The sequence below is a fragment of the Ogataea polymorpha genome, assembly GCF_001664045.1.
Source record: "Ogataea polymorpha strain NCYC 495 leu1.1 chromosome Unknown OGAPOscaffold_7, whole genome shotgun sequence".
Lineage (NCBI taxonomy): Eukaryota > Fungi > Ascomycota > Pichiomycetes > Pichiales > Pichiaceae > Ogataea > Ogataea polymorpha.
In genome coordinates, this window is record NW_017264704.1 from 184,699 (window position 1) to 197,246 (window position 12,548).

The 12,548-nt window shown below is 45.6% G+C and overlaps 10 protein-coding genes across 10 annotated transcripts; 6 read left to right on the plus strand and 4 right to left on the minus strand.

Moving 5' to 3' along the window:
• Window positions 1-19: 19 nt before the first annotated feature.
• Window positions 20-2,215, plus strand: OGAPODRAFT_95735 (uncharacterized protein; the record flags this gene model as incomplete). The annotated part of the gene is made up of 1 exon (XM_018357800.1): window positions 20-2,215. One exon carries the CDS (start codon window positions 20-22, stop codon window positions 464-466), a length of 447 nt encoding a protein of 148 aa, XP_018208553.1. The 3' UTR covers window positions 467-2,215.
• On the minus strand, window positions 97-2,215 carry OGAPODRAFT_17365 (uncharacterized protein). The gene has a single exon (XM_018355065.1). It carries the CDS (start codon window positions 2,036-2,038, stop codon window positions 512-514), a length of 1,527 nt encoding a protein of 508 aa, XP_018208554.1. The 5' UTR covers window positions 2,039-2,215; the 3' UTR covers window positions 97-511.
• A 106-nt stretch (window positions 2,216-2,321) lies between these two features.
• Window positions 2,322-3,428, minus strand: OGAPODRAFT_83637 (uncharacterized protein). The gene has a single exon (XM_018356724.1). It carries the CDS (start codon window positions 3,233-3,235, stop codon window positions 2,651-2,653), a length of 585 nt encoding a protein of 194 aa, XP_018208555.1. The 5' UTR covers window positions 3,236-3,428; the 3' UTR covers window positions 2,322-2,650.
• A 158-nt stretch (window positions 3,429-3,586) lies between these two features.
• OGAPODRAFT_95737 (uncharacterized protein) lies at window positions 3,587-3,926 on the plus strand (the record flags this gene model as incomplete). The annotated part of the gene is made up of 2 exons (XM_018357801.1): window positions 3,587-3,603; window positions 3,637-3,926. The coding sequence occupies 2 exons, from the start codon at window positions 3,587-3,589 to the stop codon at window positions 3,842-3,844; spliced, it is 225 nt and encodes a 74-aa protein (XP_018208556.1). The 3' UTR covers window positions 3,845-3,926.
• Window positions 3,927-4,164: 238 nt separating this feature from the next.
• On the minus strand, window positions 4,165-4,487 carry OGAPODRAFT_52470 (uncharacterized protein; the record flags this gene model as incomplete). The annotated part of the gene is made up of 2 exons (XM_018355745.1): window positions 4,165-4,400; window positions 4,442-4,487. 2 exons carry the CDS (start codon window positions 4,485-4,487, stop codon window positions 4,165-4,167), a joined length of 282 nt encoding a protein of 93 aa, XP_018208557.1.
• Window positions 4,488-4,645: 158 nt separating this feature from the next.
• On the plus strand, window positions 4,646-8,546 carry OGAPODRAFT_78008 (uncharacterized protein). Its single transcript, XM_018356407.1, has one exon. The coding sequence runs from the start codon at window positions 4,776-4,778 to the stop codon at window positions 6,486-6,488; it is 1,713 nt and encodes a 570-aa protein (XP_018208558.1). The 5' UTR covers window positions 4,646-4,775; the 3' UTR covers window positions 6,489-8,546.
• On the minus strand, window positions 4,646-8,546 carry OGAPODRAFT_17368 (uncharacterized protein; the record flags this gene model as incomplete). Its single annotated transcript, XM_018355066.1, has 1 exon — window positions 4,646-8,546. One exon carries the CDS (start codon window positions 8,541-8,543, stop codon window positions 6,480-6,482), a length of 2,064 nt encoding a protein of 687 aa, XP_018208559.1. The 3' UTR covers window positions 4,646-6,479.
• A 109-nt stretch (window positions 8,547-8,655) lies between these two features.
• On the plus strand, window positions 8,656-10,213 carry OGAPODRAFT_17369 (uncharacterized protein). Its single transcript, XM_018355067.1, has one exon. It carries the CDS (start codon window positions 8,692-8,694, stop codon window positions 10,132-10,134), a length of 1,443 nt encoding a protein of 480 aa, XP_018208560.1. The 5' UTR covers window positions 8,656-8,691; the 3' UTR covers window positions 10,135-10,213.
• A 61-nt stretch (window positions 10,214-10,274) lies between these two features.
• OGAPODRAFT_90828 (peroxin 13) lies at window positions 10,275-11,478 on the plus strand. The gene has a single exon (XM_018356982.1). It carries the CDS (start codon window positions 10,281-10,283, stop codon window positions 11,427-11,429), a length of 1,149 nt encoding a protein of 382 aa, XP_018208561.1. The 5' UTR covers window positions 10,275-10,280; the 3' UTR covers window positions 11,430-11,478.
• Window positions 11,479-11,530: 52 nt separating this feature from the next.
• Window positions 11,531-12,540, plus strand: OGAPODRAFT_90833 (uncharacterized protein; the record flags this gene model as incomplete). Its single annotated transcript, XM_018356983.1, has 2 exons — window positions 11,531-11,553; window positions 11,592-12,540. Exon 2 carries the CDS (start codon window positions 11,783-11,785, stop codon window positions 12,536-12,538), a length of 756 nt encoding a protein of 251 aa, XP_018208562.1. The 5' UTR covers window positions 11,531-11,553; window positions 11,592-11,782.
• Window positions 12,541-12,548: the final 8 nt, after the last annotated feature.

The window sequence follows — 12,548 nt, forward strand, 5'->3', positions numbered from 1 at the left end:
TTAAGTTTAATTATTTTGCATGGTTCTTGACGCAAACAGTTTCGAGGTCGACTCCGACTCTCAGTCGTACACAAACACAACCACAGAGGAGACGCCGGTGGAGGAGCAGTCCACGTTCAATGCGGTCGACTATCTGATTGGCTCGCTCAACAACTCCCTGGACTCTGTGCAGCTAGATCGCTCGCTCATGATGCAATCACAGGTTTCTGGCACGATAAATAATACGATGCAGGATTTATTACGAACGATGGACGAGGTGAGCGAAAAACTGGAAAATCACATCAAACGATACGAGCAGCTAAAAACGCAAATCATCCCAGAGTTGAACGCAAACCTAGACAAAAACACCAAGCTATGCAATAAACTAACGAAGAAAATAAAAGAAACTTATCCTGTGGAGTACTCCAAGAGCCGCGATAAGGTACTCAATCGCGTGACCGAAGAGGACGAGGACCTTTACATATAAAACAAAGCCTCAATCGATTGCAAAACAAACTAAAATCCCCATGACTCAATGGATCGAGACCGGAACGTCGAAAGCTAATTTTGACTCGCCTTGATACAGCACATCGCGCGGCAGCTTCAAGTAGAAGCGCAGGAAATAGAAGCGTCCGCAAAACATGAAATCAAAGGAGGGAATGACGATGTCCTTTTTTGGCTTAGTTAGGATTATCTCATACGAGGCCGGACCTTTTTTCTTATATTGAATCACCTTTGGCATTTTTCTCGCCGCAAATTTCAACCTGCTCACACTTTTCACAAGCTCCAACGAGTCTTCATTGCCGCAAGTCTCCAAACTTGTCTCCAGCTCTTTAAACTTGGGCCTAATAACTGTCTCAAAAGGTACGTGATTTATAAACCACTCAGAAGAAATGTGAACGGGTAATTTGTGATGGCTGTAGTAGTTGACAGCGTACAGGTCGATCGAGCTAATTTTCATTTCTTCTTCAAAAGAAATGGTGATGCTCCGTTTAGTCTGCAGGTCGCCTGAACTTAGCGAGTAATCTAGACATTTGTCGATAAACATGTCAGGCTTGCTCTTCAGCTGAAGTCGGAAAACCTCCCGCTCCTGTGATACTCGGAACGGGTACGTGGGCCTTTCTTCAGCTTTCGCCCCAGAGGACGGCTCACTTTTGATTTGCAAAGTTCTAATCTCGTCTTCTAGCGAGTTAACAAGCAAGCGCAGTTCATCGACTGGGTCCAGTAATCTCAAAGCGTCGTCTGCTTGCAACTTGGGCGTAAATGAAACCATGTGTCTGCTGTGTCGTCTGATTACGAGCTCGTCCTTGGTCTCACTGAGTTCAAGCAATCTGGCATTGACGGAGTAGCTGATGCTAAAACTGTCGCAGCTGTAGTCTCCACCAAAGCAATTTTCACGCATGAATAACGAGTCCTGGATCTGAGAGTGGATCTTGTGTCTGAGATGCAAATCTCCCATGTTTGGAGGCAGAGGAAGCCCGGATTTAGACGTTTCCGGAATTTGGAATTTGAAGCGCACCATATATATGCTGTTTCGTCTTAAAACACGGTCTGGAGGCAGCCCTGCATCAGGATCCTCGCATAAACAACTGGCTTCAAAATCTATCATGTCCAGAAAGTTATGGATAAGCATTTTGGAGGATGACTTCAAAGCCCAAAAATACCCTTCAAAACTAACAAAGATGTTGTCAAAGGGGATTGGATGGGGTCCGATATTGTGGACTTTCACCGTTCCTTTCACAATATCTCCGCTAGTGACTGGAGCATAATGAACATTTGTGAAGTCATCCAATTGAATATCAATATACACAGAGCTTTGATCCATGTACCTCAGCTTATCAATCTTCCTCCACACAGAGTTCTGCTGGTCCGACACCAGAGAGGCTCTTCCGTCTTGAAGTTCCTCCCGAACCTCAAATGACATTATTGGTCTTTCGCCTGCCTTATTTGCGACCTCAGAGTAATCCGGTGGAGCATCGAGCTTGTGATCGTTAATGATCTCATCCAGGTGTCTATTCAGATAGCGGTGGAGCTGGTATGATGGCAGGAAGTCTTGCATTGTTTGTGAATCTTCGGGTGGCGATTGAGTTGAAGGCCTAGCTTTGTCGTGCCTGTTGGTATCTTCTTCTGAGCTGTTTATTTTGACTACAAGTCCTCAAGGGAGTGATCTTTTATTGCAACGAATTGCTTCTCTATTTATGGGCCATGTGGTGTACAAAATCAGTCTAAGCTATTCGATAACGCGGGTAGAAGCAAACAATAAAAAAAATGTAATAACGGTAGCAGATTAGCTTGAATCTTATTTTTCGCGCACGCAAAAGAAGATTCTTGAAATGAGGGCAGCATTACGCATATCGCGTGTAAGCTGTAGTTGGTCGATTTTGTGCTCTTCTAAGAGAGAACTTTGGCTAACAAAGAGGCGGGTTGGCTGGGTTGCGTAGACATGTCGTCGCGAGAGCGCAACAGTGTTCGCGGACTTAAATAAAGCAAGTCCGTCTCCAATTCCGAACAGCGCACGTATGCTAACCAAATCCTCGATTCTACAGCGGGGTTAAGTGTCCGAATCGACATTGTTTGAGCATCGGCCAATAAAAAATAGCACCACCCAGGAACTCGTGCCTGATGAGTCATGGGTCTTTTTCTTGCTATTTCTTGCTACTCCTTGCAGTAGTCAATTTACATAAATTTTGGAAAATTGAGAAGTACCTGCAGGAGAAGCGGGAGGGACCTGTAGCCAATTGAGCTCGTCGTATTGTGCCTCACCCTCGATAACGTGGAAAGTGTAAGCATTTCTGGACATTTTGGACAAGTTTCTTTCGGATTTGTGGATGACTTTATTATGGATCAACACGAGGCTGCCTGCTGGAATCTCCACACAAACAAAATCTGAGTCATTCGGGTCGTTTGTAGCTTTTGTGTCCTTGAGTGTTTTGGGATCCACGAATTTCGTGCCACCATTTTCCAGATCCTTCACAAAACGACGTTTGATATCGGCAGTTTTATGGGAACCAGGCAAAAAGCTAAGGCATCCGTTTTGCACAGTACAAGGCTCCAAAGCAAACCAGAATCCGATACAAGATTGAGGTTCTGTGTAAAGAAACTCTCCGTCCTGGTGATTAGGCACCTTCCCACCAATTTCTGGCTGCTTGATGATCACCATGCTTTGTAGCGCGCGCGGATCCTTGAAACCCAGCTGACTGCAGATCGCTGCAATATCCTCAGTGATGGTGATCTTCTTGAAAGATTCGTTTTTCATGTGCAACCCATGTCCTATCTTATTGACAGCCTTTGGTAATGGCTTGACCAGCTCGCCGTTTTCAAAAGCGTCCACCTCAAAAAAATAACGTATTTTGTCTGACGAGTTGATAAAGTAGTCGTCGCCAACATGCTCCTCGTCCTCATCAGTAGTGAACCTGGTGAGGGGGTGTGTTTTGAGATCGATCTCGCCCAATAGTTTTTGGATCTCGTCATTCAACTCTTCTACAGTTTCAGGACTGAGGTAGTTCTCAATGGCAATGCAGCCATCTCTATCAAATTGCGCTAGCTGCTTTTCTGTAAGCATATTTTGATTTCCTTATCATTTTTTTTTTTCACACCTCAATTCACCATGGCAGATATTCCACCGTAAGTACGAAATGTTATAGCACTAATGCCCAGTCGTGTTATCAAGAAGCTCATTATTTGCACTGCATTGATGATCATTGCCCCATTATTCACCTTCTTCGTGAGCAGGGCAGTGTTCAGCAATTCCATCGTGTCAGGAGGCTTGGCTGCCCTAGTGGCCAACATCGTGTTGATTGGCTATGTGATTGTTGCCTTTAATGAGGATATTGACAAGGATTCGAAAGAAAAGAAGGAAGAGTGAAACCATGCAGGGATGAATGATCTGCGAGCATAATGTACTAAGTTTTCATAGCTAAACACAATGTGTGGAAAATAAGAATTACCCCAGTACTATGAAGCCGACTTGATTGGGCTCAAATATTGTACAACTCAGAGACTATAGTACAGTCCTTTGGTCTTCGTGCCGAAGTTAAAACATTTCCTTGATGGTCTAGTGTTCTCGTCACTAGCAATCCAAAAGGCGATACAAATTACACCGCTCAACCATAACACGCTACATACTGCATCTACTGCTTTGGGTGCTTGTTTTTTTCATGTATTGCACTATCAACAATTCTATATTCAAACGTTAACTCTGGCCAGCTCTTCACGGCCGGCCTTGGTGTAGAGGTACTCGTTGTAGTCTCTGGCCCAAACCCAAACTTCCCAAACAATCAAGGCTGGAGCAGCAACGTACAAGAACTGAGCCTTGGTTCTTCTGAAAGTGTTGAAGAAGGCGTTCTCAAGAGATCCCTTTAATGGAGATTGAGCGTAAGGAGAAACAGTGTATTGAGCGATGTATTTCTGCTTTGGAGAGCCTAGGATATTAGTTTACCAAGTTTCCGACGTGAGTACTTACCAAGATGACCCCACCATCCCATATAAGCACCTGGATGTCCTGCCATATTTGTTATTAGAGCGTAAAGTTTTTTTCGATGAAAATTATTGGTTAAACAAATGGTGCACGGATGTTGCCGCTCCATCTATGGGGAGACCTAAAAGGATGATTATTGTCAGATTTTTTTTTTTTTGTTGCATATTAAGACCGGTAGCCTCATACTGTCAACTGGTGCAAAAGTTTCAGTAGCATCATTGTTTGACCTGCGGGGGCGTCTAGGTACACGTTTACATACTTTGAACCCCACAGCGGTTCAATCTAATTTCTGTACTTTCAATTTGGATTCCTCGCTTTTATGGAAAGTTATACCAATAATGGGCTGTCTAATCCCAAGAACCCCACTCTTATCCCACGCTCTTATCAGGACTCCAGGGTAATCAACAATATTGATAATGAGGAGCTCATACCTGCGATGGACTTTCATGACCTACTGAGTGGTTGGGAGGTCGAGGGTGGGCTTTCTAAAGTCTCCTCAGAGACAGACAAGACGTATTTTGATAAAGCCGGGAGGCGGATGATTTACAGTCGCACTGGAAGCTATAATTGGAAAACATTACAAGGAATTGAGGATGAGTATGTTCCAGACTTTGTGGATTTCAACTTTAGGACGTGGATTGATGACAAACTGGCTAACGAGGACCATATTCTGGATGAGCTGCATTCCAAAGTTCAACCAATCTCAATTGAAAAGCACGAAGGTGCCGCGCGTCCTACCTCTCGAAGCACAGGGTCTCCAGAACGTGAAAAAGACCGCTTGATTCTCGCATCTCTCCCTTCCAACTTCCTATCGCTTTCTTTCAGTGAAAGAAAGAGGATCATGAACGAGGCATTACCTGATTTTTTGCAAAATGACAAGGATTACAAAAACCATATCACCAGATTGATTCGCAGAAATTCCATGTCGGGTGCAACCTCTCCGGCGCACAGGTTGTCTAATTCCTTTTCGCTACAAAATTCCGTTAACAGTACTGTTACAACTCCTGACAACACTAATGTGAAAGGTTCATTGATTCTTGGCAAGTGGCGGTTAGGTCGAGTAATTGGAAGAGGTGCATACGGTATCATCCGTGAATGTAGCAACGAAAACGACGAGATAAAAGCAATGAAGATCATCGATGTTCACGGTTCTGTGGAGTTCATCAAGCGTTTCAAGACTGAATCTCTCATCTGGTCGCTCTTGAACCACGAACGGATTGCGCCGTTGTTGGATTTCAAATTTACCGACCAATCTTTCTTTTTGCTCACCGAGAAATATAGTTCTGGCTCGCTCTTTGATCTAGTGAAGCAATGGGAGTCAGCTAACGATCCGCAACGTCTGCCCCGCATTGTGACATTTTTGACCGACATATGTTCTGGACTGCAGTATATGCACAGCTTGGGAATCTATCACGGAGACGTTAAACTGGAAAACTGCCTTCTTTCAGATGGCAGAGTTGTGCTCTGCGATTTTGGGATGGCCAACTTTTACAGCAGAGATAGCAAGGCGCTAATCAAGATTCCTGACCTTTCTAGACGAATTCTGGATGACACTGTCTTGCCATCTTCCCCTAACAACATTTCTACGGGCTCGTCACACTCGTACCGCCATTCTCCACTGTCATCGGTTGCCAACACGCCCACTCCCCGTTCTCCACGCTCCTCAGCAACGGCGTCCACAACTTCTTCCTACAACAGTGCCCGTTTACCGGATACACATATTGGTTCACTTCCCTACTCTTCGCCCGAAATCCTGCGACCTAATCCTCCTGCCCTTGATAATCTAACGGATGCGTGGGCAGTGGGGGTGCTGCTTTACACGTTGGTCACGCTGAAACTACCTTTCCAGCATATTTTTGAGCCACGGCTCAAGCTCATGATCATGAATAACGATTACGACAAAACCCGTTTCCGAGCGGCCCTTAATGATTTTCCACGCGCAGACGTTCTAGTCTCTATTTTGAGCGCATGTCTCGAACCCGATCGTTCACAGCGTTGGGACATGTCTCGTATTTTGTATGTACTATTGTAAGGAATTAATTGTTTCAAAGAGCATCAAGTGGGCGAAATGCTCGTCATTTTCTCTCTGGTAGGCCTCCGGCGACCTGTCAAGCAATTCTCGCATTTCTTCGTCCGAAAGCTTGTTGTCTAGAATCTCTCTTTTTCTAAACTCTTTCGCACTAAGGAATTCACTGAGATTCTCGAGAAGAGCGTCCTGTGGCTTCCTGCTGCCCGTACCATATTTCAAAAGATCTTCAAAATGACCCAGCTGGATGACTAACCTCTCAAGACGTCTTTTTGAGTCTGCTTTCGCCAGCATGATCTCTTCAACAGTGTTGGCAATCACCAGTCGATAAACCGACACAGGTTTGGTCTGACCTATTCTGTGGACTCTATCCATTGCCTGGAGATCAACCTGCGGGTTCCAATCTGAGTCAAAAAGAATAACCGAGTCTGCAGCCGTCAAATTAAGCCCCAGGCCTCCAGCACGGGTAGATAACAGAAATACATCGACGTCCTCGGTGGAAAATCTGTCGATCTCGTCTTTACGGTCTGCCTGATCGGTGGAGCCGTCTATTCGACAAGACTTGTATCCTAGTGTATAGTTGACAAATTCTTCAATCAGGTCTAGCATTGACGTGAATTGTGTGAAGATCAAAACACGATGTCCATCTTTATGAAGCGCTGGAAGCAGTTGATCTAAAAGTTGCAACTTTGCCGACTGCTCCACCAACTTTGAGTCCGCATAGTCGTTCCACGGATAGAAAAAAAGGTGAGGTGAGTCGCAAACCAGCCGTAGCTGCATCATCACGTTCATTAGCTTTTTGGTTCCAACCTGTTTCCTGACAAACTCAAAATGTTCGTACAGTCTATGGTCTTTTGGCTTATCTTCCAGAGCCACAAACTTTTCGACCTCCTCGTCAGAGACCTGCAATAAATGGTTTACTGAAAGATATTCTTTTAGACCATTCACCAGTAAGCATTCTTTCAACTTTTGGCCCAGCGTAGCACGATAAAGTTGTTCCTGTTTAGACGTGAGCTTGCCATAAATAATAAACTCTCTTTTTGGTGGCAGGCCTTGTATCACGTCTCTTTTTAGCCTGCGGAGCAGAAAAGGCTGCAAAATAGTGTGCAGGTTGGTGACCAAGCTTTTCTGGATCTCTGCGTTGATCAACTCGTTGAACTCAGTATCCTCATCTTTCATTTCTTCCAGAGCAGAAAAATCAAACCACTGTTGAAACATATCAACGTCATGGAAAATCTCGGGCAAAATGAAGTTCAGAAGAGACCACAGCTCATTCAAATTGTTCTGCAGAGGTGTTCCCGTCAAAAGCAAGCGGTTTGAGGTCCTAAGACGTTTCAGTTGGCGGATCAAAAGACACTCACTATTCTTAAGACGGTGTCCCTCGTCTACAATCAGATATTTCCATAGTTTGGCACTCAAATAGCGGAAATCGCGTATGCTGATCTCGTAGGAGGTGACGATTACCGCATTTTTGGAGAACTGTCGCCGTAACTTTGGACGTTGCGTCTTGGAGCCAACATAAGCAAGAACCTTGATTTCCGGAGCAAACCTCTCAAACTCGGAGATCCAATTCGAAACAGTCGACAGCGGACAGCATATGAGAAATGGGCCTTCGATTCCTTGCTCAATCAGAAACGCAATCAAGGCAATACTTTGCAAAGTCTTTCCAAGTCCCATTTCGTCGGCCAAGATCCCGTTGAGACCGTTTTGATACAACGTGATGAGCCATTCCATACCTGCTTTCTGATAGTCTTTCATTTGGCACCCGGTGAGTAGTTTTGGCTGCACAGATTCATCCTGAGCAGCCTTACCGTCATTAGTCTTGCGACACTTCTGCTTGCTTTCAACTTCCTCCTTCTTGGAACTGTCCAAAAGCGTGTCAGCAATGATACTACTGAACACTTGCGAACGCTTCACCAGCTCGTTCAGTTTCTCCAGTTTACGCGTCTTGGAAAGACTTTCAAATTCAGCCTGCTCAGGAGTCACTGTACGCGACTGCTGTTCGCGCAACAGCTTCAGGATACGCTCTTCTTCCGTGTCTAGCTGATCTGACCAGGTCATCCGTACACCGCGAATCAAAAATTACAAGGTGGAAAAAAAATGGAAGAGCATATTCTTGTTTTTAATTTTCTACATGTCTTCGCCAACGGAACAGGAGACAAAAAACAATTCTATGAATGACGAGGCACGCGCATTTGTGGCGAAACAAATGAAGCCAGTTGTGTTGCCATCATTTGCGCGCTGGTTCGACATGAACGAAATTCATGAAATTGAGAAACGCTCCTTGCCTGAATTCTTCAACAACGAATCTAGATTCAAGACCCCCAAGGTGTACAAGGAATATAGAGATTTCATGATCCACACATATAGGCTCAACCCAATGGAATATCTCACCGTGACTGCTGCGAGAAGGGGATTAGCGGGAGACGTAGCCTCAATCATAAGGGTCCATGGCTTTCTGTGCAAATGGGGTTTGATTAACTACCAAATTGATCCTAAGACAAAACCTGTGATCATGGGTCCTCAGTTTACGGGCCATTTCCAAATAACACTCGACAAGCCAACGGGACTGGAAGCTCATATTCCGGTCAAAAAAGAATCTGACGAAGTGGAAGAGAAAACAGAAGAGTCAGCTGAAAAGGCCACAAACAACTCTTTCCCCCTAAATTTAGAAATCAGAAAGAACGTTTACGATACTGCTCAGGATGCTTTCGCCCTGAAAGCTGAGGATACTGCCAAGAACGGACTCAAGCAGTTCTTCTGTAGCATCACAGGTAACGAAATCACCGAGACCAGATACCATAACTTGAAGACGAAGCAAAATATCAGCAAGCAGGCATTTGAGGATGGCCAGTTTCCGGCGGCATTCAAAAGCAGCGATTACGTCAAGCTAGAGAAATCATATAACCGCTCTGACGCTCGGCCTTGGACTGATCAGGAAACCTTGTTGCTGCTCGAGGCTATTGAAATGTACCGCGACGACTGGACGGCCATAAGCGGACACGTTGGAACCCGGACCAAGGAACAGTGCATTTCGCGCTTCATCCAGCTTCCTATCGAAGACAAGTATCTTGAAAAACAGCTCTCCGAATCGACGTATCAAGAGTTCCTCAAACAGAGTTCCAAGCCTACAGGTGTGGTGGATGCTATAAACAACTCCATCAAGCAGATGTTGGAGCAAGACAATGAGGCGCTCGCTAAAGTAGCTGCCAACTCTCAACTACAACTCCAACAGGAGACCGCTGCTCAAGACGCGCTAATTAGCCAGATCATGGCGCTTTCGCTCAAACAGTTCGAGCTTAAATTTTCAAAGCTCCAAGAACTGGATAATCAGCTTCAGGCCGAAAAACGAAAGCTGGCTTTGGAGAAGCACAATCTGGTGGTTGACAGACTGGCTTTGCGCAAACAGACTGCTTCCGTGCGCCAAAAACTGCTAAAGGCTAGCGAGTTGGGAGCCACTGACGAAGGCTTGATGCTCTGTGAGGAGGCCATGATGGAGGCCACCAGAGCACCTAGAGTCGTTGTTACAAACAAGACTAGCGAACTAGGAACCACAAAGGGTGACAACATTCCTGAGAAGGTGAGTCTAAACGAAGATTTCGAGCCAATCAGTGTCAAAGAGCCGCAGCTCTACTCCATGTGGTCTCAGTGATATAATTTTTAGGGGGCCGCCATATCTGTGTGTATTATATAAGCTGTTAGATAATTTTCCCTAACACTGCACGTTTTGGGTAAGCTTAAGCGGATAGTGGAGATTAAGAAACATCGGGCGAAAAAAAACAAGAAAATCGTTCTTCCATGACTACACCACGTCCAAAGCCTTGGGAAACCGCCAACTCCACGGGCGGAACCACGAACAGCTTAGATAAGGACAATAACGCTACAACAAGTACAGATAACTCGTCGGCGCCTCCCGAGTTGCCCACCAGGCCATCTTCCTTATCTACCAACACAATCACCAACATGTCCGGAGCCGGCATGCCTTCACGCACGTCTCCGTACTACGGTGGCTATGGCTCCTCAAGCTATAGCAATCCCATATATGGAAACATGTACAACTCTTACGGATCATATGGATCGTCAATGTACGGATCCTTATATGGTGGTGGGATGTATGGTAATCGCTACGGAGGTATGAGCGGCATGAACGGCATGAACGGCATGAACGGCATGAACCACGGGATTGTGGGCTCATTTACGCAAGGAACAGAAGCAACGTTTCAGTTGATAGAGAGCTTGATTGGTGCCGTAGGGGGTTTTGCGCAGATGCTGGAGAGCACATATTACGCGACACACAGCTCATTTTTCACGATGATATCCATGGCTGAACAGTTCCAACACTTGAAAAATGCGATGGGATCTTTTCTGGGGATATGCGCGTTGTTGAACTGGGCCAAAAAGGCCTTGAGAAAAATCAGAGGAACCAAATTAAAAATCAGCGTTGATGAGTTCAAGAAGCAAATCGAGTCAAATAAGAAAGACAAGGAGGGCAAGAAGGAGAGGATGTCTCTGAAACCTCTCGTTTTCTTTTTGGCGGCCGTGTTCGGACTCCCCTATGTACTGAAGAAATTGGTTACTCACATGGCTGAACACCAAAGGGCCCTTTTGAACGGACAGCCGGACCAGGGTGCGATTACTGGTCTAGCAATGAACAAAAACCCAGAACCTAGCATTGATCCTAAAAAGCTGGAGTTTGCGCGGGCGCTATACGACTTCAATCCTGAGAACGAGGAGATGGAGCTCAGGCTGAAACGAGGAGACTTGGTGGCCATACTGAATAAGACCGATAGTTGGTGGAAGTGCCGTACGCGGGATGGACGCATGGGATTTGTGCCGTACAACTACTTGGAGATAGTCAAGAGGACAGCCAACGCGGTCAAGTCGATTGAGACGACGGCGAAGGCCGACGTGGAGCAGTTCAAGAAAGATCAAAAGCTTTTGATCTGAGATTCACCATTAGCACAGCCATTAATACGACGTATTTTGTTGCACAGCCTAAAAGTTTGTTTTTTTCCGTAATTTCTCTTCTTTATTATGGAGTATAACATGGAAGGGGCAAACCAGTATGGTTGTAAGTAAACCACCAGATTTTACGCGCTAACATGCCAGACCCTGCTGATTATAATGTACAGTATCAGTATCAGATCTCCAAGAAAGACAAGAGGCGACAACAGATTCAGTCCAAGCTGGGCAAGGTTGAAGACCAGTTTCAGCAAGATAAAGATTATTTCTACCGTGACTCACTGATTCAACTTCAGTATAAGCTCAGCTCGCTACATTCCGGCGACAATCCGCAGTACATGCAGCGGATCCGGGATTTCGAAGAGGTTAGAGACGCAGAGCTTGTGCGGTTGAAGCTGGCGGAGGAATACCAAGTACAGCTTATCAACAAGCAATTCAAAGAGGATTACGACAGTGCTGTGCAGGAGCGCGAGAGGGTGGTGCAGCTGTTGAAGGAGAAACTTCACGAGCGCATCCTCAAGAAGATTAAACAACTCAAGGAAGACAAAGCACTAATTGATATAGCCACGACCTCGTCTTCTCACACAGCATCGAGATACACAACCAACGGGAGCGCGCATAGAGAAAACGGGTATAACAGCGGATTCGAGTCTTCGACGTCATTTTTCTTTCCTGGAGAAAGACGTTCTCGCAGAACGCATAACAAGCGGTACGACGGCTCGCTAAACTTGAGCAATGCCGAGGATTCTTACGACTCGGGAACAGGCACCGGGACTGCGACAGGGTACGCCTCGAGCTCATCAAGGAAAAGACAGAAGCCAAGCCGCCACCTTGGTGGCCATGTTGCTCGGAACGGAGACGCTTCGTCTGCTGGAGAGGAAAGTTCCAATTCTCTTAAAGTTCTTACCGACAATCCGGAGTTGAACGAGTTCCTTTACGGTGAGGAATTTATCAAGCGTCAGGAAAAGGCCAACACGAGGCATTCCACAAGAAGTTACCAGGGTTGTCCAGGTTTGAAACCGGAGGAGGTCAACGAAGACCTGAATTTTCTGCGTGGCGCCATTGGTGCCATTCAAAGTATGAAGAAGAAATAAAATTATATTT

Coding starts and splice junctions, on each gene's coding strand:
- OGAPODRAFT_83637 (XM_018356724.1), bottom strand. CDS start 3,235: ATGAAAAACGAATCTTTCAAGAAGATCACCATCACTGAGGATATTGCA.
- OGAPODRAFT_17369 (XM_018355067.1), top strand. CDS start 8,692: ATGAAGCCAGTTGTGTTGCCATCATTTGCGCGCTGGTTCGACATGAAC.
- OGAPODRAFT_17365 (XM_018355065.1), bottom strand. CDS start 2,038: ATGCAAGACTTCCTGCCATCATACCAGCTCCACCGCTATCTGAATAGA.
- OGAPODRAFT_78008 (XM_018356407.1), top strand. CDS start 4,776: ATGGAAAGTTATACCAATAATGGGCTGTCTAATCCCAAGAACCCCACT.
- OGAPODRAFT_90828 (XM_018356982.1), top strand. CDS start 10,281: ATGACTACACCACGTCCAAAGCCTTGGGAAACCGCCAACTCCACGGGC.